The sequence below is a fragment of the Leptinotarsa decemlineata genome, unplaced genomic scaffold, assembly GCF_025532065.1.
Source record: "Leptinotarsa decemlineata unplaced genomic scaffold, Ldec_3_MD MMD2_tig00078422_RagTag_RagTag, whole genome shotgun sequence".
NCBI classification, from domain to species: domain Eukaryota; kingdom Metazoa; phylum Arthropoda; class Insecta; order Coleoptera; family Chrysomelidae; genus Leptinotarsa; species Leptinotarsa decemlineata.
The window spans coordinates 20,063,667-20,091,152 of record NW_027412747.1 but is presented as its reverse complement, the minus strand read 5'-3'; the positions used below and the strand labels follow the sequence as shown (position 1 = coordinate 20,091,152).

General features: G+C 35.4%; 3 protein-coding genes and 1 long non-coding RNA gene across 4 annotated transcripts in view; 2 read left to right on the top strand and 2 right to left on the bottom strand.

Moving 5' to 3' along the window:
- Positions 1–791: 791 nt before the first annotated feature.
- Prp38 (pre-mRNA processing factor 38) lies at positions 792–2,352 on the top strand. The gene is made up of 2 exons (XM_023156708.2): positions 792–1,406; positions 1,958–2,352. The coding sequence occupies exons 1-2, from the start codon at positions 939–941 to the stop codon at positions 2,297–2,299; spliced, it is 810 nt and encodes a 269-aa protein (XP_023012476.2). The 5' UTR covers positions 792–938; the 3' UTR covers positions 2,300–2,352.
- Positions 2,353–6,541: 4,189 nt separating this feature from the next.
- On the bottom strand, positions 6,542–14,311 carry Mon1 (vacuolar fusion protein MON1 homolog). The gene is made up of 4 exons (XM_023156707.2): positions 13,914–14,311; positions 11,398–11,595; positions 11,097–11,340; positions 6,542–7,462 (listed from the first exon to the last, which is right to left on the bottom strand). Exons 1-4 carry the CDS (start codon positions 14,204–14,206, stop codon positions 6,749–6,751), a joined length of 1,449 nt encoding a protein of 482 aa, XP_023012475.2. The 5' UTR covers positions 14,207–14,311; the 3' UTR covers positions 6,542–6,748.
- Positions 14,312–17,892: 3,581 nt separating this feature from the next.
- Positions 17,893–27,341, top strand: LOC111502594 (UDP-glycosyltransferase UGT5). Its single transcript, XM_023156706.2, has 4 exons — positions 17,893–18,222; positions 19,660–20,466; positions 24,424–24,643; positions 26,921–27,341. Exons 1-4 carry the CDS (start codon positions 17,979–17,981, stop codon positions 27,195–27,197), a joined length of 1,548 nt encoding a protein of 515 aa, XP_023012474.2. The 5' UTR covers positions 17,893–17,978; the 3' UTR covers positions 27,198–27,341.
- The window catches only part of LOC141487255 (uncharacterized), a 55,421-nt gene continuing 48,038 nt past the window's right edge, over positions 20,104–27,486 (bottom strand). Inside the window, exon 2 of the long non-coding RNA XR_012468291.1 lies at positions 20,104–20,630. This is a non-coding gene — a long non-coding RNA (uncharacterized lncRNA). The remainder of the gene's footprint in view (positions 20,631–27,486) is intronic.

The following is a 27,486-nucleotide window of genomic DNA, read 5'->3' as shown; positions in this document are numbered from 1 at the left end:
AATTTCCACGATCCGTTTCGTGTTTTATCTTATTATCAAGTATAAAAACTATTTAAAACATTTGAAATTTAAAAACGTGGTTATTAGTTGGTGTAGGTACTCTTTGGTTAATTTAGGGATAGATAGTTTGTAGGTAAGCTACATGGAGAGATTATTAAGTTTGACAATAATCCTACAACTATTGAGTATTTGCGTAGAATCATTTTTGTGGGAATATAAAACTCCGTGAGAATATTCACGAGATGTCAATAATTATGCCCCCTTTGGATTTTATTCTCGACATCATCATATATTCACAGAAATATATGTTCTCGTACAAATATTCCCGTGCAAACGATAAATGATATTTTCGAGATTGACTTGAATGAATATTTCTGAAAAGGAATATACGTATGTCTCACATCATATCGTTGATTACTGATCTCGAAATTTAAATATCCAATACTTTTAAAGCACTGTTACTATTATTAAGGAGGTAGAAATTTTTAGTTTTTTTTTTATTATTATTGAAACTCATTATTGCTGGTGTTAAAACATATCACTATGTTCTCCATTAGTGGAGTTTTTATGCCAACAATAAACCGTTATTTTAATTGTGTTGAAATAACGGTTCGGTGTTGGAATAAAAGATACAGTTATATTCATTACTACAACAAATGTTCCAAATAGTGCATCACAAGTACTGTGTTTCTCTGTCAAGAGTTTTGTGGATAAATCGAGTCCGAAGCCTATTATTTCAACCACAGAACGAAAATGAAATAACGGGTGGCAACCCTGTTCATAATATTGACATTTGACATGTAGTCGTTCGTCCGTCATGTTGTAATTATTGATAGTACTTAAAGTAATTACAAAGTTTTGATTAGTATATTCTGTAGATGTTATGAAGTCAACATTTAAAGAAAGTAGACTATAAACGTTATAGTTTACGAAAAAAAATGGCTAATAGAACTGTGAAAGATGCGAAATCCATTCATGGAACAAACCCCCAGTATTTGGTAGAGAAAATAATTCGTTCCCGCATATACGATTCAAAGTACTGGAAAGAAGAATGTTTCGCTCTTACTGCAGAACTTTTGGTGGACAAAGCCATGGAACTGAGATTTATTGGTGGCGTTTTTGGAGGGAATATTAAACCAACTCCATTTTTGTGTTTGACACTCAAAATGCTGCAGATTCAGCCCGAGAAGGACATCGTTGTTGAGTTTATAAAGAACGAAGAGTTCAAGTATGTGAGAGCTCTGGGAGCTTTTTATATGAGGCTCACTGGAACTTCTTTGGATTGTTATAAGTATTTGGAACCTCTTTACAACGACTACAGGAAACTGCGGAGACAGAATCGCCAGGCACAGTTTGAATTGATTCATATGGATGAATTCATTGACGAGCTACTCAGGGAAGAAAGGGTATGTATTGCATTTGTATTTTCAAGAAATTCATATCTACCTAGGTAGATAGACCAGTTGGCAGGTTATACCATTAATTTAGACAGCTCGCCAGTACTAAAATTAACAGTAATCAGCTCCAATACCAGTAAACAAATTAGTTCATCTCAGTTAGATTATTCTAAGGTAAACATCTAGTTGGCAGTAAACAACATATTGATGATTCAATTGTAATACGATGAACATCATTATATTATATTTAAGTTATTTCTATAATCGATTCATTGGTAACCTAGTATTTAATAATTGGATGATGGACGGACAGTTATTTCAAATGTTTCTAACAGTCCAATGAGGATTCAGGTAGTTTTCAGGATGAACTGCTTAAGAAATGACTTTTTACAAAGAAGTCTGTAACTATGTTGTATTTTTAAATGCACTTCAATCTAGTTAATTTATATTTTAGTACAATTAGAAAGACATTCCCATTAAACTTTTTTTGGCTACAATGTCATAGTATTTACAAATGGATTGACGACTTTCAATATTGACACTTTCATTCCTTTTTCAAGGTATGTGACGTTATTCTTCCTCGCACACAGAAACGACATGTTCTTGAAGAAAATAATGAATTGGAACCCAGAATTTCTGCTCTGGAAGACCTGTTAGATGAAGAAATCGAATTGGAGGACGACTCGAAGTATGATGTGATAGAGACAGCACCAAAAGAGGAGAAGAAACGAAAAAGAGATAGGAGTCGGTCTAGAGAAAAACAGCATAGCAGGGATAAACATAAAAAGGACAAAGAGAGGGATCGTGAAAGAGACAGAGATAAAAGGGATAAAGATAAGGACAAGAAAGAGAGGGACAGAGATAGGCGTGACAAAAAAAGGGAAGATCGAAAGAAAAGATGAATAAATTTTCAATCTAATTGGGCTCATATTCTTTTATATTATAAGTTCCACGTATAAGTTTTTTAATGTGTTTTTTTTTCAAGGGCATATTTGATAGATTCTTGAAAAATGGTACTGGTTTTACTTGGCACAATTTTTATTTTCCAATATTAACATGTTCAAAAAGGAAATATCTGGGTGCAATCATTTATATGGCATTAAAATGGAATATCTAAATATTCATTTCATCTGAAAGTTTTTGCTGATTGTCACTATATTTGTTGATTTTGTACTAGTGCATTTTGCATCGACTTGCTGGTATTATACATGTTGCTGTTAATGTGTTGAATATCATCATTGATTTTGTAGAAACCCAGATACCACTGGAGAATTATAGATTGTGGGAAAAGAGGCACAACTATTTAATCCTCTTGAATACCACACTACCTGTTAACTACAAAAAATATGATCACGGGATTTATTCCTTAAGTGACGATTAGGACCATTCCAAAATCGAGAATTTTGGAAAAATGCTGTTTGATTGGAGGTGATTATAGCTTCGTCAAAAAAAAAATCTATCCATGAAGGTGTTTTCTTTAGCATTTCTTGAATAAAAAATAAAAATCTATGCATAGAGTCGTATATATCTTTATGCAAGTATTCAACAAAGTTAATCATGAGCTGTTGATTCATTAACTTTGTTCATATGGCTTTGATGGGCTGATACTGCAATGGCTCAAAAGCTATCTCACAGAAAGAATGCAAATTATCAGTGTTTATCATATTACTATTCTCATACCCTCGTAGTTACATCGGGTATTACACAAGAAGCTTTGCTATTTGCTGACGATTTAAAATGTTTTTAAATAATTGAAAGTGGGCCCGATTCATTGAAACCACAAAATGATATAGATTGCTCATCTAACTGGTGTACGCATACAAAGCCATATTTGTAGTAAATGTTCACGAGGTAGCAACATATGACTTTCAGGAACTTCAACTAGCGTTTCCAATATGAATGATAATCAATCCGTGCAAAGCTTATTCTTAAATCATTTGAAAATAGAACTTTTAACAATTGATGATCAACTGTATTGACAAATAACTGACAATTATAAGACAACAAATTTAGCTGAGGCAACAGTCAATCTAATATTGGACCTGTCAAAGGCCTTTGACTGTGTTTCCCACAGCATTTTACACGAAAGACTGTCATATTATGGTGTAAGAGGCACTCCTTTGGGTTTGATTGAAACTTACCTGAATAATCGTTTCCAGAGAGTTTTTTATAACAATATATTTTCTGAGCTGAAGCCGATTGACCTAGGTGTACCGCAGGAATCGGTTTTGGGCCCGCTTTTGTTTGTTATTTACATCAATGATTTTTACAACTATATGAAGCCATGACACAGTGTAATATTTGCTGACGATACATCCTTGATATACTCTTCTATGAATTATTCAGCTCTTCTTGATAGGTCTATGGAAATACAACAAAAAGCGGAGCACTGGTTCAGTGTCAACAAACTCATGATGAGTAAGGAAAAATCACAAAACATGATTGTTTCTATGGCTCTGCCATTACCTGAATTCCAGTGTGTCAAATTATTGGGTTTTGCTCTGGACAATAGGTTAAATTGGTCAAGCCACATTTCAAGTTTGAAAAGTGAGCTATCGAGTGCCTTATTTTTACTTAGACACCTAAAACCAATAGTATTTTGCTCGCTCATATAGTCTCACATTTCTTACGGTATTCTACTTTGGGGAAATTCTAGTGATGCCCAATGCATTTTTATATTCCAGAAAAAAGCTTTGAGAATTCTTGCTGGAATCGGTTTTAGGGATTCTTGCCGTGAATCATTCATCACTCATGAAATTATGTCGGCGCCTTCTTTGTATGTTGACTCAAGCCTATTAGATATTCACACAAGAGCCCCCTTGTTTCCCGCAATCCAGTTTACATGATCATGATACATGTAACGACAATTTTATTAGACCTCAACGTTTCAGGCTGATGAAATCACAAAAAAACTCCTATTATTTTAAATTGTATAATGCTCTTCCTGCCAATATTAAAAATATGAATATGTTTTGTTTCAAAAAGTTATAAAAAAATATAAAAAAAAACTTTATTCCACTTCAGAATATTTAGAACATGTGCGTAGACACACTTTTGATGCGAGGAAGATACTCGATTAATCTCCACACTTAATTTGAATATGTTAATATACCCTGTAAACTTGTTACAAATGTTTACTGTTTATTTTATTTTATAGACTTGTCAAAAATGTATTTTATACATAACATGATCAAATAAATATATCTATCACTTTAATCAGAAAAAAACTAAAGTCGTACACATTTAATCTAGACAGAAAAGTAATTCACGATATATTAAGAGTACAGAACAATTAGTTGAAAAATAAAGGGTTATTTCTCCTATGTTGACTGCAATATTGAAAAAATTATAAAATACCTCTACATCAAACAACAAAATTTATGAATAAACAGGAAAAAACCCCACGCACAACCTAGGTTTCTGTGGGTCTCCCTGTTTTTCGTGGAAATCATCGAAGAAACTGATATTCATTATTGTACTCAGAATGATACAGAAACGTATATTCACAACAATAAGTATTAGTACTATTACATTGTTAATATAATATTGTCCAACTTAGAAGTGTTCTCTATATGCATCATCATTATTATTGTTTTACTTTATACATTTTAATATTCTGCCCACGCACAAGTTTCACTTTTGTGGGTCTTCTTTTCTTTTATTTATTCACCATTGTTATATGTATATATTGTAAACTTGATTTGAAATCTTTGTAAATAAATATTATTATTATTATCTAACTCTTACGAAGGTTCGAAATACATGAATATTTCAATCTAGTGGACCACTATTACAATCTTCATACAGTCATTGTTCACTGTGGTTCTGGCTTGAATCTGGTTAATTATTACGCATAGGTCAAAGACGAAACTGACTGGTTTAATTTTTACGATAGTTGTGTCACTAAATATTCTGGCGATATCTTGAATTTATTGGAGCCTCTGGAGACACCCCCATTTTATTCTATGAAAGAGAGGACATTGGCAGATCAAGATCTTCAGATGATGTGGTGCTGATTTTTCCGGGTTTTCCTGCAGCTGAAAAAGCAAATGCGCCACTGGAATCAATCAAGCCGCCATGAAGTGCTAATTAATTTTTGTTGTTCCATAATTTGTATTACTTAGTCCGATTTTAATAATGATGCTGTTGTGTAAATAGCAGATTATTTTAGGTTTTGACTATTATATATCTACGTAAATTGTGCCTCTAAGTGCACGGAGTTTGTATTTTTAATTTTGTATTTGTACACATTTTGATATACTCAACGTCATTTATAGATATTATTATCTAAAGAAATGAACTTTAAACGTTAAAGCCAGTCTCGAATATACCTACACAGTAGGTTGAATGGACTGACGCCTATCAGAAAACAACTACTCCCCTGGCTAATACCACGAACGGCGTTGGATTATATCTGACAGGCGTCAGTGCAGGAATCTCCACAGAAAATTTCCTGCATATGCAATTGGCAATACAACTGAAAGAGTCTACCTTCAATTTTGGAACGGGCACACTTGCAGACTGATTTCGGCCTCATTAGCCACTCATCAGTGCAGGATAGTGACCATCATCAATCTAAAGTCAGTGATATTCCATAATTGAAAATTGGAATTCTTCCAGAGTATTTCCTAAATTGGAGCGAACAACAAATGTCACTCCATCTAGTGGACGAGGTACTAACCAACTGTATATCCGAAATGTGCCCGATTCCTCTGAATAAGGAAGAAAAACTTTCTTATTTGTCAGTGGGCTATGCTTGAAGACTGGCAGTAAACAAATCCAAAGAAATGAACTTTAAACGTTCAAGCCAGTCATCCTACTGTTTAGGTATATTCGAGACTGGCTTGAACGTTTAAAGTTCATTTCTTTAGATTTGTTTACTGCCAGTCTTCAAGCATAGTCCACTGACTAATAAGAAATATTATTATCTATAATTTTGTTTATATTATCACCCAATTAGTTGAATTGTGTTCGTCACTATCGGTGGAGGGGAAGTCACAGTTCATTGCAGTTTTCCTTTGTCCCCATAACCGATGATCCCTCAAATCTAGTGACCTCAACACAATCTGCGCTGTAGATATTGGTTTGCTGAGCCCATTTATTTTTTAACGTCCACGGTTTCGTCCACTCCCAAACTATTCAACTTCTACATAGTGCTTGTTTATTATTCTATTTAAATAGACTTAAAATTAAAAAACAACTTCAGCCAAAGTCAAAATCATCTTCCTTTTCGTGACTGAGGAAGAGTTCTAGCTGCAAAATATACATACAAAATACAGCCTGAATTCTTCAATAATAAAACTACTATACAACTACTAATATATACAAAAATAATTATCCAATACACTGTTTCAGAAGGTCGGAGCGTTCAAATGGAAGAGCTTGTCTTCGCGCTTTTTTATCCAGTTCAACAACTTTCCTATGATATTAATGGCAACGCCTGTGTCTACCAAAGGCTCGAAAACAACATACAACTCGAAGCCTTTAGTTTCCCACGCTAGAACCGCTTCTCGAGAGCTTCGCTCGAAAACCAACTTCAGCGGCCGTGAAACGTTGTGCAACATTTGATTAGCCCTCTTGTAGATTCGTATGAGGTGGGGCTTCGAATGCGTGTAGGGCGCGCTTAGGATGGGCTGATGGAACTGGGCTGTAGACTTACACTTGTAAAGGTAATGCCTGAGTTCCGGGAAACCCGCGCTGGCGCAACTATCCTCCTGGGAGTTCATCGATTCGTTTATCGCCTCCAAGCAGTTGGCTCGTCTCAACTTTTCAACGATTTTTTGCTTAGCGTCGCTTAAGGTGAAGAATATATCCCTTTCGACTGTCAGAAGCAGCAGACAGGCTTGGCAGTCTTCGGCTAGGTAGGACACGTGACCGTAAAGGAAGCCACTAGAGTCGAATCTCGGTAGGCAAAGGGGGGTCCAGCTTTCGGAGTTTTTCAGACTTTCGGAAGCCTGAACTAGGTTGAAGATCAGGTGCAAATCAGCAGGATGCAGGCAGTATTTCTTCATTCTTACCAGAGTTATCAACTTGTTGTTTGCCAATAAAATTGCAAACACTAAGTTCTGAAACAAAACAGAAAAATTATTACAACTGAAAGTATATTAATATTGGGTTGTTACAAAAGTTTTGCCTGTTTTAATGTCATGTGCTTTTTTGCTCCATATTTCAATAGGTATTTATTCTACCGTGTTGTAGTATATTCATACTGATCGACAGATAATCTTGAACTCTACATGGATGCTGTTAATTTCATTTTCAACTTTGATTTTTTGCCTCTTTCCAGCTTATTATTATATGTGATTGAGGGATTTTTGGCTTTTTCTCTACGAATTCAAATTGAACCGAAGCACTGCCAAAACAGCCTGAAAAATTAACCAGGCATTCTGCAATGTCAGAGTCAGAGTCAGAAATGCTTTATTGTCATAAAAGTTTAGGTTTTGTTAACAAAGCAAGCTTAAGAACTGAAACAATAAAACAATCTGAAACATTAAAATAAAGGTCAAGAATTAAAACAATATATTAATATGGCTCAAGCACACTTCAAAAAGTCTATGGTAGAAGTCTGTGATAAAAAATTTTATATGTTGACAAAGCAGGCTTAAGAACAAAAACAATCAGAAATATTAAAACAAAGGTCAAGAATTAAAACAAGATATCAATATGGCTCAAGCACACTTCAAAAAGCCTATGGTAGAAGTCTGTAATAAAAAAATTTATATGTTGACAAAGCAGGCTTAAGAATTAAAACAATCTGAAACATTAAAACAAAGGTCAAGAATTAAAACAAGATATTAATATGGCTCAAGCTCACTTCAAAAAGTCTATGGTAGAAGTCTGTGATAAATTTTTTTATATGTTTACAAAGCAGGCTTAAAAACTAAAACAATCAGAAATATTAAAACAAAGGCCAAGAATTAAAACAAGATATTAATTAATATGGCTCAAGCACACTTCAAAAAGTTTATGGTAAAAGTCTGTGATAAAAATTTTTATATGTTGACAAAAAGCAGGCTTAAAAACTAAAACAATCAGAAATATTAAAACAAAAGTCAAGAATTAAAACAAGATATTAATATGGCTCAACCATGGCTCAACACTTCAAAAAGTCTGTGATAAAATTTCTTATATGTTGACAAAGCAGGCTTAAGAACTAAAACAATCAGAAATATTAAAACAAAGGTCAAGCATTAAAACAATATATTAATATGGCTCAAGCACACTTCAAAAAGTCTAGGGTAAAAGTCTGTGATAAATTTTTTTTTATGTTGACACAGCAGGCTCAAGAACTAAAACAATCTGAAACATTAAAACAAAGGTCAAGAATTAAAACAAGATATTAATATGGCTCAAGCACACTTCAAAAAGTCTATGGTAGAAGTCTGTGATAAAAATTTTTATATGTTGACAAAAGCAGGCTTAAAAACTAAAACAATCAGAAATATTAAAACAAAAGTCAAGAATTAAAACAAGATATTAATATGGCTCAACCATGGCTCAACACTTCAAAAAGTCTGTGATAAAATTTTTTATATGTTGACAAAGCAGGCTTAAGAACTAAAACAATCAGAAATATTAAAACAAAGGTCAAGAATTAAAACAATATATTAATATGGCTCAAGCACACTTCAAAAAGTCTATGGTAAAAGTCTGTGATACAAATGTTTATAAGTTGCAATTATAAGTTGCAAAGCCATCTGAAAGAAATTCCTCAGTACTATAATAAGCTTTATCTAGCAGAAGTGATTTTTTAAATCTTTTTCGAAACTATTTGTACCATGTTAACTTCCTGATTGGAAGGGGGAGATGATTGAAACATTTTTTGCTATTATAAAGAATCGAGTTTTTAATTTGTGCTGATGAGGGGATAGGAAGAAGAATATTGAATGTGAGACGAGTGGCATAACTTTGAGTTGATTTAGAGATGTTATCTTTGTGCTTTTTGTCCATTAGGCAGACTTTTTCTAAAATAAAGAGGCAGTAGACTGGTAATGAATCTCACTGCTCTCTTTTGAATTGTGAAAACTTGACTTATTAAGTTTTGACAGCTGCTCCCCCAGAAACAAACTCCGTACCGCAAGTGGGATTAGAAAAGTGCAGTGTATGCTTTTTTAGCAGAGTGATGGTCCAAAGAGTTAGAGATAGACTTTATCGCATAATAACTTGAGGATAATTTTTTGCATAGTATACTAATATGCATTCCAAATTTTAATTTGTTGTCTTTGTTGAAGTCTAAAAATATGTTCTCTAGTTTATGTTGAATGATGTATTCTTCAAGAATTATATGGTCCAGGTGAGATTTAAAGGGCATTATATTAGTCTTTGATCTATTTAAAGATGATAAATTGGCATCACACCATTGTTTAACTTTGCCTATATCATGCTCTACCATTAATTTTTAGTGTATCAGTGCTTCTTCTATGCCAAAGTATAGACGTGTCGTCAGCAAAACTTGTGAATTTGCCTTCAATCGATATATATGATGGTGTTAATGAACACACTGGATCACGAAAGTGAAAGACTGGTTTGACTCAAATATCTTGAGCTTGAATTTATGAAAACAAAAGTAGCGTCCTATAGGTGCCAGATTCCAGCCGTACATTTAAATAATATTCAAATTGACAATGTACCAACTTCTGAATTCCTTGGCTTGTTCATTGATAATAATTTGTTTTGAAATCCAAGCTCTCCTCTGGATGTTATGCAATACGAGTAACTGCATTTGAGCTTGGATCTGCAGTAGCTAGAATGGTTTATCATTCCCTTTTTGAATCCCATCTTCGTTATGATATTTGCTTTTGGGGTGTGTGTTCTACCACACATTGATACAAAAACGTGCAATACGATGCATATGCAAAGCCAAGCCTAGGGACTCTTGTCAGCCTCTTTTTGCCTCTAACAGAATCCTAACTGTGAACTCCTTATTCATATATGAGACAATCTGCCTTCTCTTTAAAATTGAAACTTGTTTAACAACTTGGACTAGCCAATGTATCAAACCAGGCAAAGATTCAGCTTCAAATTACCGCTGCCTTCTTCAACACACTATGCCTATGCAGATAAGGACGCTTGATAATGAAGAAACCGAATGACTAGTTATAGCATTTTATGAACGAAAATATAATAGACCTGTGAAGTGTTGATCAGTTCACCGATGTTTCAAAGTATTTAACGAACTGGTTCACCTATTCGCTCATACATCCTATCGATATGCAAAAGCAATCTTGTTACAGGGGGAAAATTTTATGGAATCATCTTACTTTTCAATTATTTACAATGGCGATGCATAGACAATAAAAATGACTCTGGTAAGAATTTAGTTCTAACGTTTAACATTGTTGCCGTTAGCTCTCAGTTCAATTTATATATGAGTTACCTTCAAATGAAAATTGTTATACTATAATAGAAATTAGCATATTTATCAGTCTTGGATCAGAATATTTGAATTGGATACTTTTGATAATGTAATTGTGATTACTATTTATTACTGGTATGTAAACATACCAGTCTTCAGTGAGGTAAAAACGAAGTTGAGAAACAGTTCCACAATATCATCAAAACATTATGTTTATGTCGCCAATCGTGCATATGGTGACCTTTATATTTGTGTATGAATTTATCTCTCTCTCTCTCTGAAATAGTTCATCTTTTCTCCACTCTTCCTCTACTCTAAAATTTCTATTGATTATTCATACATACCTTGATTTTATTACATGATGCTACAATTGATGAACTGATAGTCTCTCTAACAGAAGATGAAAGAGGAAGGCACTGCACTGCTCCCAAAGAAAATGACGGTTCTTTCTCGTATAGATCCAATAAATGGTCAATAAGTCTTTCTACACCAGAGAGCAGTCTCCTTAAATCATAATTTTGCCTCTGTTCGTATATTTTATTTAGGCGAGTGAGAGTTAAAATACTCGTTATTTGGTTGAACACATAGCTGGAAATTGAAGGAAAGTTTATTATAATGAATTTATAATGGGGTTTTTGATCTTACTTCAGTTGAGCTATCAACTGGTTGTCACTTTCTTCAGTTTTTGAGACTGCAACTAGAATTAACGGCTTCTTAACTAAAAAGACGAAATGTGTATTTCCAGCATGGATGCTTCTGATGCAGTCGTCTCCGTATTGAACAAAACTAACAAGAGTTTGCATCACACCAAAAAGCCAAGCCAGTTTATCTTCATTGCCATAGCTGAAGACATATAGGAAATTTTACTGGAATGATTAAATGTTTGGGTTATCAGCTTGTTTCATAACATAATTTTGAATCAACTTCATTTTCAAAATATATTCAAAAAACACTTTATTTTGAGATTTTCAATGAAGAGTTTTACAAAAACGCGACATGTGTTTCGCCATGCAATGGCTTCTTCAGGCGTGCCTTTACGTGAGTATGGCGTAAGTTTTGAAACAGTTTCAACTTTTGGTTTCCAAAAAGGTTCTATTTTGGCCCTAGTTGCTCTATGTTGACAATATCGAAAATATAGGTTTGATGGGCGATCAATATAAAAGTCAATCTAAAAATTAAGAACAAATCAATCAACCAAGTTGAAAAACATACATATCTAGGCCTGATAGATGATGAAGATTTCGGTTTCAGATGTCATTTAAACAAAATGAAAGAATCGATTGTACCCCTGGTAGAAACAATCAGAAGAATACAATTTTTAGATACTCATATCCAAATTCTAATTTGAAACGTTCATATTTTCTCTCCAATAAGATATCTCATTAAAATTTGGTCATTCTGCACTGAAAGGCGAAAAATATCCCTCAATGAATAAATAGACCATGGGATACTCCATCTTTGGAACTATACAAAATGACTAATAATATGACTTTGAATCCCCTGAAAAATTATATTCGATTATTAAAAAATTCCTTATTAGGTACATGATCACAATACAAAAAGTTTCAGTTATTTTCATCTTGATGTAATACATACTACCAAAGGAAAGAATAATCCGATTTCAAATTGTTCGGGAGTTTTTAATAAATTGCCTGATTAAATAAAAAAAAATCTAAAACAGTTCTTATATTTTCCAAACCTTTCCAAGAAAATTTTTCACTTCAATGATGATCATCAAATTATAACTGTGTATTTGAGTGTTCATATTTCCTTATTATCAGATTTTTATATCGATTTTTGATTTTTTATCAACTTCCTTATACTAGCATAATTTCTGTCTGAAAGTTTTGTACTAAATGAATAAATGAATAAGTAATATACTGGACTAAGGTGCTGGTTTCTGAAAAAGGGCCACCTGAAGAATAATGAAATATTTTGCAAAATACTTTTAAAAAATATAAAGGATTATTTATACTTGTTATCCTCACAATCATCTATGAGAATTCATCAAGAAGAAACAATTTAAACAAAACTAACAGGCTATTGCTTAGTGTAACTCCTAAATTATTTCGGAATACTTTTTAGGGTCATGTAGTTATCTTCGGGAAATGCTCTGGCCGCCCACACTTCAAATAACGTTTCAGTTATATGATGTCTATGAAGCAAGCGCTAAATTATGTGTTTCAGTAATGCAATGCAAAGTGACTTGGGAACGTAGTTTATTTTTTGTACTTTTGAACAGCAAAATAATTAAAAAAGGGTGTCTGAAAAAGATGTATGAATAAGAGATCCATTTGAAGTCTTATATGAAATCAAGTATTTATGTTCTCTACAAAGTTTATAGGTAGTTATTCCCTATGAAACAAAATATTTCATTGGTTTTACCCAAATTTTCAAGAAATTAAACATGAAAATAGATTTACAAACCGCTTGTAGCCCTCAACCAAGTTTTTGTGAACTGTTTACTAAAAATCTCAAAAAACATTATGGATTTTTATCAAGTATCGAACATTACCTTCACACATGTTGGATAATTTGAAAGACAGTATTGTGAAAACTGAGAAACTGTGAGTATTACAATAAAAAGTATGTCGGATAAACTAAGCAGACAATAAAAACTCGTTTCAAAGAACATATTTCACATATTCGGTTTTGTAGACCTGAGAAGTCTAGTATCGCTCAACAAGCCTTATAGAACGGCCACATAATAAACAAGAAATGCTTGAAATTGTTCAGACCTGCACATGACAGCAGGCTTTTAGATGCCTTCTGAAGTTTAGAAATAAAGAAATGTGGAATGAGTTCAATGGAGTGAAATTTCTAAAACTCCATTGTTGAATATCGCATGCTATAATTACAGAGATTGAAACAAGGGAAATAACAGGTGCCATAATGAGTAATCATCAAAATAATAATTAGGAATTGAGATAAACAAATAAATACTATTGACATCTTCATAACCCTCATTACCAATATAAATGATTCATCCAAATGTATATGCAACTTGCTTGTTATTCTTCTCTTGATGATGTTGACTTACGAAACCCGTTTCGAAAGGCTCTGTTCCAATTCAGGTGAGTGAAAACAGTTTTTTCGTAAATATTTTACCAACTTTTGAAAGTTAAAAAATCTTCTCGCAAACATAATGATGATGCACCTACCGTGAATATATTGGTTTTCCAGCCATACTCAGTACAAAGATATGTTTCTCTTTACTTATCCAGTCGCTATTCAGTTCATGATCTTCTTGGGAATTATCATTTTCTATTGCGCTAGAGGCATCTTCAAAAGTTTCATTGTTGGTATTATCATTGGATTCTTCACCTTGGGATACGGAATTTGTATTTTTTATTTCCTTTAGGCTGGAGCTCATTTGATCCATGTTATCAAATGCATCTGTTGCCACTAAGACACTTTCCGCAGCCGCGCCAGGCTCTACTTCAACGTTGGCCATGTTTATTTGGAAGTGTTACACTGGTTACAAAATTTTGTTAATTTTTCATTTGAATTTGAAAAAAATATAGCTGTTTTTCATAATTCTAACCTTCAATAAGTGACATTCGTGACAGTGACATTGAATATCTCTTCTTCTTATTAGTTTCTTCTTATTTATTTTTCAAACCGGTGGCCGGTATTGACAAGGATTAGACACTAATGGGGAATGTTCCTCAATTTGGGTTATTACAGCGAATGCAAGTTTGAACAAAATAATTCATTTAATTCATGAGTTTTTCAAATTCACTTCGAAAAGTATTCAAATGTTGGGTTTTAATTTAATTTAAAATAATTTATACTACCTAAGTATTCTACTTTAGAAAAGGAAAATTATCTTTATAAATTAACAATTAAGGCAAAATATAAATTATAGTTCAATACTACCTCCACAAGCCACATAAACAACAGTTGTTTTGTTATTTATTTATACAGAGGAAGATAGGTTAGGTGCACAAAATGTCATATGTCACAGAATGTCTCGGAACTCGGAACATGAGTAAACAGAACAGCACGCCTCTGAGATATGTCATCTTTGTCTCATAGAGGTAACAGATTAATTGCCCATTATTAGCTATAACCGATGTTGCCAAATGGTGAAATAGAAAGGAATCACTTCAAATGTTGAATGCATTGATTCATTCTTCTTTTTTAAGTAATTGAATAAGTCTTTGAATAATTTTTTAAAGAAAAACGTTGAAATGCGTTGTTTTCGAGCTCTTTTATGAAAACTACTTGATTTTCGTCAGGAGGAACATTCCCCATTAGAATATGTTAGAGAGGTACTTTCAAAATTGTATCAATTTGTAATCTTCAATGGTCTCTTATTTTTTGCCAGTTGTCACGAACTAATGAGATAAGTCATATAAAATTTGTTATGTGATATTAAGTAGTCGTGTAATAACTGTAAGGCCAGAAACAATTTTCATTGAGAATAATTTCGATTTCCGATCCCATTGCATGCAACATAATGAAATCTCGTAGTTCTGAAATTTTTTTTTTGGAATATTGAATATTTCTGGAGGCAGCAACAATACAACTGTAAACAACAACTGTAATATAGTTCAAATTTCAACAACTATATCTGACAAAGATGACATAGAATGACAGAACACAAGATTACATTGAACCCAAAAAATACACAGAAGGTCGAAAAATTAAATGACATCTACATCTAGTGCACGTGAAGTTGATGTTGTTCATTCTTTGTTTCTGTGTTCAGAAACACAGAAGAATGAAGTCTGGCTCCCTACACTCAATTACACACGTATCAGGTCATTCAATTAAATCGATAGGAATGCTCACTACAAACGGAATAAAACCGAGGACACAAATCAGTAACATAGTAAGTCTGTGTGACGATAACTAAATCACTTCGTCCATTGTCTGATAACTTTCGATAATGTATATCGCAATCGTAGATGTCAGCTTGGTGTACATGATTTTCGAACTCAATTATCATTCAGTACTCTACGGTGTGGGGCTGATGGCTGATGATGCTGACGCGCCCTTCCAAATGTTACTGAGCTTTGGGGACAGGGCTGACCAGCTTAACCTTCGGTAAAGAATAATAACAATAATAATAATAACTCCTTTCCTACTCTCGCTTTTCACGAATAGAGTGGCTTGCCGTAATACGCAGAAATCTTGACCGATTGCTCAGGGCACAAGATTCTCGGATCCAATGACCACTCACCTCACGGTGTAGGAAGAAATCACAGCCGTACAAATACCAAGAGTTGTAATTTTTGGTTCATTACGTCTTCTCGGGGTGCACGATACTCGGACCTAGTGCCTGATTAGCACAGCTTTTTCTTTGGAAAAAAACTCAATTGTTGAGAAGTAAGAAATTGAATAAAAATATTCTCGTTCAATGAGAAGCAAAATGTCAGTTATGGTACACATTTTTACACAATAATAAATGTAAACTCATACATATAAACAGTTGATAATACATCAAGTGCCTCAAAAAATAAGTCGTGATTAAAAATTGATATATCAATTGGAACTTTTTACATTCAATTTCGTTGAAAAGTTTGGGGCCTAAATAGATGGGCACCGACCTCGTAGGATTCTCCGGTAGTATTTGTGCATCTCAATAGATTTTTGGTTCTATAGTTGTCACTTCGAAAAGGCTTACGAGGAAGTGGAGGGGAACAGTTTAACACAACCGGTGTTATATTAGGAAGGAATGAAAAAATTGGCGTAGATAAAGACAAACAATATTTTACTTCATCGTTAACTTTGGACCATCTTATATGAGTTATATAATACAATACAATGAGCTTATTCTCAGGTAATTAGTAAATATAGAGATAATGGAAACCAAGGTACATAAAGAGATAATGAACAAATACCAAAACTCGAATCTCCAAATGTATCGAATCAATATAACGTGACTCGATAATACACGAAACTCAGTACCTGAGTTAGTTATTTTGGTGGTACTCCAAGGTAATTAAAAATGCTTTAAAAAAAAAGGTACAGGGCGATGACGTCGGTTAGCCGTATTTTGGAAAATAATAGGAGTCATACACCCCGAAAAGTGCAAATATATTTTTTTAATGCTTTTTCGAATGAAAATAATGGCGTTTTCCAACACTTTCGGTTATACCGGAAGTTGGTACCAACTTCCTCAAATCAGATGTAACACCACCCTGTACATTTTGACATTTTTGAATATCTGGAGTGATTCTAATATGTGTTTATGTAATACACCTTATACCAAAAATGAACCGTTCTCGAGATATTTATTTGTTTACTCAAAAAAAACTAGGTATTCAGCTCTCAACTGATTCCTCAACAATTCAAAAGTTTGATAGAAAACACAAATGAAGCATGATTGACTATTTGTTGTGGAATTGGCCGCGGTGGTAGAGCGCCCGACTCTCCATCGGAAGGCCGTGGGTTCGATTCCCGCCTCGACCAGATATTTTTCACGAGAGAATTTATCTGGTTGAAGTTGGGATGACTCTGCAACCGTGTCAGGAATCACACGTTAAAAGGTAACACCTCGTTAGTCCTTAGCTCGCACAAGTTTCTCAACTTCTGAGAGTTGTCATTCGTATGGGGGCGACAGCTGCTTATCGGAAAAACAGATTTTAAAACTTCATTTCATCGCTTTTCAGGAGTAACATTTTCGAAATGTTATACAAGATGTTCGGAATCGATGAGTTATTCTGAAGATATAAAAATTGGCCAGTTTTTTTAAATGTAACACCCTGCATTTTGGGATAGTTTTGAACTCATTTTCATGAAACTTTCCCTATATCAAAAAATCAACCCTTCACGAAACTATACACAATTATCTATATACGAACATACAATCTGATGAAGAGAAACACAGAAAGTCATACATACATGCACACACATATACAATGACTTCAACCTGGAAATTTCGAATTTGAAGTCGAAATTTGGCAATCAAAGTCTAATTTTCACTTCCGTATTCTAGCTTGATTTATTTTGAGAAGTTTTCTGATTTCAGGGATGTCAAAACCCCTGAATATCAGGAGTAAAGTTTATAACTAAATTGGAGCCTACACATAGTTGTGAACAAAAAAAATTGCCAAAAAAATTGAGTCAGACTCTGTGCTGCTTATCAAAGAAAAATGCATGCTCACTCACATCAGTGATAACAATACGATATCACAACACCGTTTCGAAATCTCGCTAGGTATACAATTCACCATTAGACGTTGCATGTTCGAAGTATAGTTTTTATTCAATGAAAAATGAAGAGTTTATACCTTTTAATTGTCTTACTTCAAATGACATGTTTTGGAAACTGCTTTAATATTTTGGTTGTTTTTCCTATGCCTGCGCCAAGCCATTTTATTCTAGGAAATGCACTAGCTAGGGGATTAACAGAGGCGGGACATGATGTCACGATGGTGAGTCCCTACGAAGATAAAAATCCACCCAATAATGGAAAGTACTCAAATATTGTACTGGAGGGAAACACGCAAGCCCAATCAAGTAAGTATCAGCTATTGAAATTATTGATGACCAGATAAAAAAACAGAAATTGCAAAGGCATCTGCAATTGTCAACATTTCTTCAACTTTTAATTTTTGCACCTCAAACACTACCCCTGCACCTGACAAACATTCAAATAGAAAATAATTACTTTCTCTCTCGAAACAACTTCTGATTTTAATAATACCTATCTTGTCCCGCATTCTTTTCATCTCTATACGATATCTTTGGGAGGGTGGAAAATAGCCTATGACTGAGACTGGATGCTTTTGTGACTGAATTTTTTTCTCAACATGAACTCATACCACCATCCAGATCAAAAACATTCTGTGTCGAAAACACTTGTTGATGGTGCCACCAGAATTTGTTAACCACATCTTCTTGAAGACGAATTTCATCTTCTAGACCAAGCTCTACAGGTCAATGGTTTTACAGCGAAAAAATCCAAAGTGCTATACCTCATTCCAACCATGCTGTCGCCAGTGGTTGGCATCGGAAAACTGTTAAAACGTCATAACATCGAGACTAAGCCAACTAATCAATTACGCAACACTATCAGATCGGCTAAAGACAAAAGAGAACCCCTGACATCCGCCAGTATTACAGGATTCCCTTCTCCTGTGGCTCAGTTTACATAGCAACTATTAAACACAGCATCAACATCAGGATCAAAGATCACAAGAGAAGATGTTACCTCAAGCAATCCGTAATTGTACATCATGTACAAGTATAAACAGACCACGTGATAAAAGACGAAGAAGTTGCTCTCCTGTTCAATTCTACGGTTAACAGAATGGTTAACAGAACCTGGCAGTACTCGAAAAAGCCCGAAATGGGAAAGAAACCACTCCGATCGACATTCTGTCAGAAGCATACCTATCAACAATGTGAATCAATCAGAACCACCGAGTAACAGTGCATATCAATCAGAACGACCCAACAAAATAGCGGACCAATCAGGAGTGGGAATTTGCACGGACACTCCGCCATCTTCCCTACCCCCTCCCCCTCATCAGCCTCACCACAATGACTCCCACCACCTTCTGAAATTATGAATACGAGTGAACACGTAGCTGGTCAGTCAATTGTGGCTGATACTTCGATTTATGACCTTCGACCCCGCAGTCAACGCATTTACAACTGATGATGTATGCCGCAGTAGGAAACGAAACGTTAGATACTTCAGGTACTATTCCACCACGGCTTACCAGCCTGGCTTTTGTTCTCTTCAATCATGACTCCTCACCTGAAAGCCTCATACTCGATTTTACTTCATGGTTCTGTTCCTGTTTCTCATGTTCCTCATGTTTTTATATTGTTATGTTTGTGTTCATTTGTGTAAATTTTACTAGAATATGGTTGAAATGCTAAAAACATCATAAAATGTAATGTAGTTGAATGAATGAATTGAATAACTATTGTTTGAAAAATTTGCAGGTGCTCATCGGAAAATTAACTTATTCAAATTCGGGAAAGTTAACCCATTTTTGAATATGAAAAGCATGAACTATATTGGAAAGTCAGCTACAAACTCTACTTTTGCTAGTGATAACTTCAAAAAACTGCTTGAATCCGGTAAAAAGTTCGATCTGGTCATTGTTGAATTATTTGTTGACGCTGGTTTGGGAGTACTGGCTTGCCACTATCAGACTCCTTTGGTGGTATTCAGTACTTTATCATCCAACTACTGGGTGAACTCGTTAGTAGGGAATCCATCACCTTCATCGTATATACCAGATTTATTCCTGACTTACTCAAGCAGTATGAATATGTGGCAACGCTTTGTGAATCTATTGATGTATCTAGCTAAGGATCTCAATCACAGGTTTTCTTTCCTTCCGACTCAAATAGAACTAGCAAGAAAACATTTTCCCAAGTGTGTTGATGATAATGGACTCATTACAAATGTATCTCTTGTGCTCTTAAACGCACACGAAAGTATTAATGATCCAGTACCATATGTGCCCAATATGGTGAATATCGGTGGATATCACGTGAATCCCCCGAAAAGTTTACCTAAAGATCTCCAAGAGTTCTGTGACAGTGCAAAAGATGGGGTTGTATACTTCAGCATGGGTTCCAATTTGAAACCCTCGGACATGAGTCAGGACAGTAAACAAGCTTTATTGTCTGCCTTAGGAAAACTGAAACAAAAGGTACTGTGGAAATGGGATGAAGATCATCTTCCTGGTAAACCTGAGAATGTTAGAATTGCCAAGTGGTTTCCGCAGCAAGATATTCTGGGTAAGTCTTAAATGTGATTGGTGATTTAGAAAAACTAACATCACAGTATGGAAGGAATACATAAAAAAAAATTATGAAATCTCACTCACCTTATTTTAATATATAAGATTTACTTTCGTTTGAAAGTGGTTGACAATGTTTCATGGTCTAATATGATTCCAAATCTATAACAGAACAAAGAAAATTAGATGAATAGCTAAAATATCAGTTATATCAGGCAATAAAACGTGGAATGAAATGATCAAGATACAAAATAAAATTGATAGTATCGTCTTAAAGTGATGACTGGACTTTTCATCCGTTTTATCGGGAGTTGACCGTTTGGCGGGTGTTGACAGTTTTCCTCCTAATTTCAAGTTTGTATGTGTTGCGTATCTCTACGGAAGTTTGGACAATATACATGCAGCTCATTTGAACTTTTTTGCCTATGGATAAATTTGGAATCATAGTGGACACATATTAGATGATGGAAGTCCAAACTAATGAAATAAGATTTACTGTTTTTCTAAATATTAATTTGATGTGCATGGTGACCTACCTTCCAGTAATGACGTAATCATTGATTATTTCGAATGAAAAACATGAGAGTGGCTCCAACGTTATGGAGAAAACAAAAGAGAATACAAATTACTAATTTTTCTTAGTTGATCTAATGGATTGAAAAAAGGTACATTTTTTTCCCAATATTATTAGTTTCGGTGCCCACTGAGACGCCCCTGGACCTGATAATTTCAATCTAGTCATGGCTAAATAGGCGCCTAATTACCTCAAATGACTATCATATTTCAAGCGCATCGGTATAAGGATATTTATAATATTTCATTTATACGGTACCTCACGAGGTACCGTAAAATTTATAAATCAACTATCAGGTTGGCAAAGAAAATGTATTACAAAAACACAATTGGAGAATTAATTAACAAAATTAAAGAGATTTGGTCCTTAATAAATGACCTCAGAGGAAACTCAAAGAAAACAAAGGTTGATATCCCATTAAATCCTAACAAAATAAATAAATGAACGGATGTGCACAACTTGAATTTGATATTCGGAGGTTTGTTATCTCCACCGGCAATTGAAACGGAAACATTCAGACGTTCCTTCACATATCAAATTTATAAGTTACGCAACTCCATTCCTAAATCCTTGCAAAATCTCAGTATTACAAGTTTCAAGTCAAATTATAAAAATTTCCTACTTAAAAAAATAAAAATCAGTTTTATCATAACTTGCTCTTCTGTGTTCCCTTGTAACCTCACTATAGATATTAATCTAATTTATGTAGTGTATATATATTGTCTATACTCACTACTTTATCATCATTGAGGAAAAAAATGCTATATAGAGTTAAATGGAAGAACATATTCCTGATGAAGTAAGTGACTGCTTCAATGGAGAAAATGAACTTAGCTCTTTATTTTCCAAATTGAAAAAAAAAGTTTTTAATATAGATGTACTGTTTGTGGAAAATAATAAAGACATATTATTATTTTTTTCCCCGTAGTGTGCGCTGGTCAGGCCCTATCCCCCGAAGCCCTGATACATTCGGGAGGGTGCGCCAGTATTATAAACCAATGACCACTCCTCACACCGTGGGGTAAGTAATCATTGGGTCCGAGAATCATGTGCCTGAGCAGGCGCAGAGAGCCAAGAACGACAGCCTTCTGCATCTGTGCGGCTAAGAGTTCTGCCTTAGTGCGGCAAGCTGGTATGATTTTAAGATTCGAGAGTAGAGAAGACATCATTCCACCAAGGACTCCAATAATCAGAACAACCATCTTGACAGAGTGATCTGGATAGAGTCTGCGGAGTTCGAAGAGAAAATCTCGATATTTTATCCGTTTTTCCTCCTCTTTTCTGACGATATTCATCTCGCCAGGAGCTGAAAACTCCACGACAAATATCGTCTTGGTCTGGTGGTCGAGAAGGACTACATCAGGCTTTTCAGTTTGTATAAGCCTGAGGGTGGGGAACGAATAATTCCAATAAATTTGGTAGTTCTGGGAACGAGAAGTGCCAAATTTATCCCAAAAATGGATCCCCACAATGGATTCAATATCCCCCAGAGTGTAGGGCAACACCGGTGTCTCGTCAATACCGTAAGAGTGCCGTAGATGGTAGTATAGCACTCTTTAGAGCCGCGTTATGTCGATGGATATAGGCCGAGACCGCATATGCTGGACATGCTGATATCAAATGCATTAGGGTCTCAGGCGCCTCGCGGCAGGGCCTGCACCTTGTTTCAGGAACCTATATACCCATCATGCGACTGCGGTAGACTAAGGTGTTGAAGACACCATCCTGGCAAGCCATGATGAACCCCTCAGTTTCCGACTTCAGCCCACTCGACCTGAGAAAAGCGAAGGTCAGGCGCATTGATAAGCCAAGGTCTCCAATGTTATTGAAGAAGACCCCATGCATTGACTTATCCTTGTGTTTCCGCAGAAGTAAGGTGATCTTTGCGGCTTTCATCTGAGTTTTTTGGTTAACAAGTTCCAACTCGGTGACAGAGTTGTGGTCACCTCGTTCAGTGTCGAAAACTATAACGAGTTCATCAGCTGCTCGGGCAGCTGCCTTAAAGAGAAATGCTCCAATTCCTGCTCTCTCATGGTCACGGACCATGCAGAGAAGGGGGTCCGAACTCCTGACGACTTTACAGGCTGTATCCAGCACCATTCTGTCATGTAGACACTCCAAACTCAAAAGTCCACGGCCTCCCTGTTGTCGGGGGAAGTACAACCGTGAAACGGACGATTTGGGATGCAAACTCTATTGAGATGCATCATTTTTCAGGTCTTTAAGTCGAGTTGATACAGCTCCTCCCGAGTCCACTTCACTACTCCAAACGAGTAGAGTAAGATTGGAACGGCAAGCATATTTGTTGCAGCAACTTTGTTCTTCCCCGACAGTTCCGATGACTAGATCTGTCGAAGTTTGTGCTGATACTTGCCGCGGAGAGAGTTTTTCACTACTGTTACTTCTTGTGAGTGGAGTTGTTCCACCCCGAGGTAAGTATACGTCTCTCCGGCATCCAGATGGTGTAAGATGCTTCCATCTACGAGCTGCACATCCTCTCCGTAGTCCTCGCATCGTCCTCTTTTGAGATGGACCATTGCACATTTGTCTATCCCGAATTTCATCCCGATAGCATGCGTGTACTCTTCCACAACCCTCAAGGACTGATGGAGATCCTTCTCTCCAGAGGCACAAAGTTTAATATCATCCATATGAAACAAATGGGTGACCTTGTGCCTCCGGTTTCCGGGGGTGCCACAGTTATACCCTCGATTGATTCTGAGGGTATATTATTATTATTATTATTATTAACTTCCTGAGAACGTTTTTCCAAATGGATTTAATCTCCAGCAATTTAAATCCAATGTGTATCGCCACTTTCGTACAGGCATCGCCCTGAGAGCGCCTTAAGGATATTCTCGTAGTGCTTGTATTTTGTTCTTAAAAAAAAGTTGGTTCATTGACACATATTGCTTCAATACTCGAAATGATTGTGAATTCATATGAATGAAATAAAAAAAAAATACTGATTAAAAAAAGATACTTGTATATTCATCTGTCGTAGGATGTTGAGTTTTTGTTGTTATATTCACTAATATTGATTGTGGTTTGCCTTTTTGGAAGCACATTGAATTATTACAGGAACCTATGAATACTTCCATATTATTTGAATTCATACTGATAAAACTGAAACAGAACCACTCCTGTATATTTTTTGAAACAAGAAATTCAGATCATTCATCAGAGTACTGAAAAGAGTGCTAATAAATAAGCACTTCAGTGCTAGGCAAACAAATAAATAATAACAATGTTATTATTTCTTGTGATTTGGCGATGCTTAATTATGTTCCAATGGAACTTAATCAATTCATTAGTTTCCGAACTAAATATTCCTAGTACTGTTGGTCACAAACTCTTTCATCTTATTGGATTTCTTTACAGCTCATCCCAATGTGAAGCTTTTCATCACTCATGGCGGACTGCTCAGTACAATAGAGACAATCTATTATGGTGTTCCAGTTCTAGCATTACCCGTTTATGGAGATCAAAGAATAAATTCTGCAAAAGCGGTTGCAGGGGGATATGCTTTATCTTTATCAATATCCGAACTAACCGAGAAAGATGTATCCGAAGCTCTATATGAACTTCTGAATAATCCAAAGTAAGTTTAGTCAGTTGAATTGAAAGTGAAATATTTTTGGGGGTGATTAGTTCATTAGTTTTTCAGTTCTTGAAACTTCTAAAAAAAGGCAGAATGAAAACAACTACAAATAAACAAGTAAACCATGGCCAGAAGTTTTTTTCAGGTACAAACTTTGAAAACAACTACTATAAGTGAACACTGAAATACAAGAAAATAATGTTTTCTCATTTAGTTTGTGTCTTAAAAATTCGTATGGAATTGAAATATATAATTCATAGGAACACAACACAACGTGATATATGAAGAAATGCCATGAAATTTAACCTATACACTTCAATGAATATTACTGGAGTTTTTTTCCAACACCAAATCGTTATTTTCAACACCTCGACACGTGTGTCGATCACCAAGGAAGATTAAAACTTCCTCTTTGAAGATGATCACTTGGTGATCGAAACACGTGTCGAGGTGTTGAAAATAACGATTTGGTGTTGGGAAAAAACTCCAGTAATATTCATTACTACACCAAAGGTTCCAAACAGTGCATCATAAGTATACACTTCAATGGTGTACTTCGAAGTTTCGGTACAAGACATTTGTTTTAACACCTCACCAGCAATGTATAGGATAACATTTTGAGACGAAGCACCTTTTTCTTTCATAACGTCACGAAGTTATGTTATGTTATTTTAAAAATATCACGACAAATTTCCCTAGTACAGTAACTTTTTCGTAGTAAATACCATACTAAATGTAAATTCTTTCCTCTAATTTTTTTATACCTACTTAATCACCAATAATCACTGATATATGATGGGCTGTTTTTCCAGGTTTCATTAATCGTTCTGTGTTTTTGATCCTCATGAAGATTATTTTCAAGACGTTTTGGCTAAGTCTCATTTGCCATCTTCTGTTGATGTCTGAAGTTTGAACCTAGGTTCAAATTCCAGACATCACCAGAAAATGACAATGGGGTGGTATAGAACCTGATCAGGCCCTCTATCACGAAGCCCCGATACATTGATACATTTAGGAGGGCGCGCCAGCATTATCAACCAACAACCCATCCCCACGCAGTGGGGTGAGTGGTTATTGGGTCCGAGAATCATGTGCTCTGTGCAAGCGTAGTGAGCCGAGAATGACAGCCTTCTATTTGTTCCGCATGATTTTGGGATTCAAGAGTAAAGGAGGTATCATTCCACCAAGGACTCCAATAATCAGAACAATCATCTTGACAGAGTGGTCTAGATAGAGTCTGCGTAGCGAAAATCTCGATATTTAATCCGTTTTTCTTCTCTTTCCGGACGATATTTGTCTCACCAAGAGCTGACATCTTCACGACAAAGATCGTCTTGCTCTGGTGGTCAACAAAAACTAAATCAGGCTCATTAACTTGTATAAGCCTGAGGGTGAGAAATGAATGGTTCCAATAAATTTGGCACTTCCTGTTTACCATAACGGATTCATTATACCCCGGAGCATAGAGCAACATCGGCGTCTCGTCTGTACCGTAAAAGTGCCGTAGGTGGTGATTAATCACTCTCAGGACCGCGTTATATCGATGGATATAGACCAAGACCGTCTATGCTGGACATGCTGACAGCATGTCCAGCAGGGTTTCAGACGCCTCGCGGTAGGCCCTGCATCATATATCAGGAACCTCTATGCCCATCACGCGACTACGGTAGACTCAGTTTCCGACTTCAGCCCAGTTGACCTGAGGAAAGCGAAGGTTAGGACCTTTGATAAGCCAAGGTCTTCAATATTGTTGAAGAAGACCCTATGCATTGGCTTGTGTTTCCGAAGGAGTGATCTCTGCGGCTCTCTTAGTGTGGAAAACTAAATCGGGTTCACCAGCTGCTCGGGCAGCTGCCCTGAAAAAAAAAATGATCCAATTCCTGTTCTCTCATAGTCACGGATCATGCAGAAAAGGGGATCCGAACTCCTGACGACTTCACAGGCTGTAACCAGTACCATTCTGTCATGTAGACACTCCAAACCCAAAAGTCCACGGCCTCCCTGTTGTCGCGGGAAATACAACCGTGGAATTGACGATTTGGAATGCAACCTCCTATAGAGATGCATCATTTTTCGGATCTTTACGTCGAGTTCATACAGCTTCTCCCGAGTCCACTTCACTACTCCAAACGAAAGGAGTAAGATTGAAATGGCAAGCATATTTGTGGCAGCAACTTATTTGTTATTATTATTATCATTATCACTCTATTTCGAAAATATTACGTCGAAATGAATATTTTTTGTAATTCTAGAACTGATTACTTCATCTATTTTCAGGTATAGAGAAAATGCGAAAAAGAGATCAGCAATTATGCACGATAGAAAGGTGAAACCTATGGACCTGGCGACATATTGGATCGAATATATCATCCGACATAAAGGAGCTCCACATCTGAGAGTGGCAGCTTTGAATTTAACGTGGTATCAATATTACATGGTGGATATCCTTTTGCTGCTTCTATGCATCGGTGCCAGTTTCTTGCTAACTGCTTATTTTATATTCAGAAACTTGTTCTGTTCAAGAAGAACCGATTCTAAATTGAAGAAGAATTGAAAATTGTAATCTAGAGAAAAAAAAATTTGATGATTGAACAACTCAGTATTTTTCAGATTTTATTTATTTATCAACGAAACCAGAACTATTTTCACATTTATTATCCAACATTATTGTTTGAAAAAAGTAAATATTTCGAGTTTTTCCATGCATTTTCTTTCTCGACACATTAATCGGACTGTTTGAATTTCAGTTAGAGGAGTACTGTTTTTGAAGACAGGAAAATCCTCAAAGAGCGTATTTCCCTTGAAATCGAACAGCTGGTTGTATGCTGGTTGTCGCTGGACAA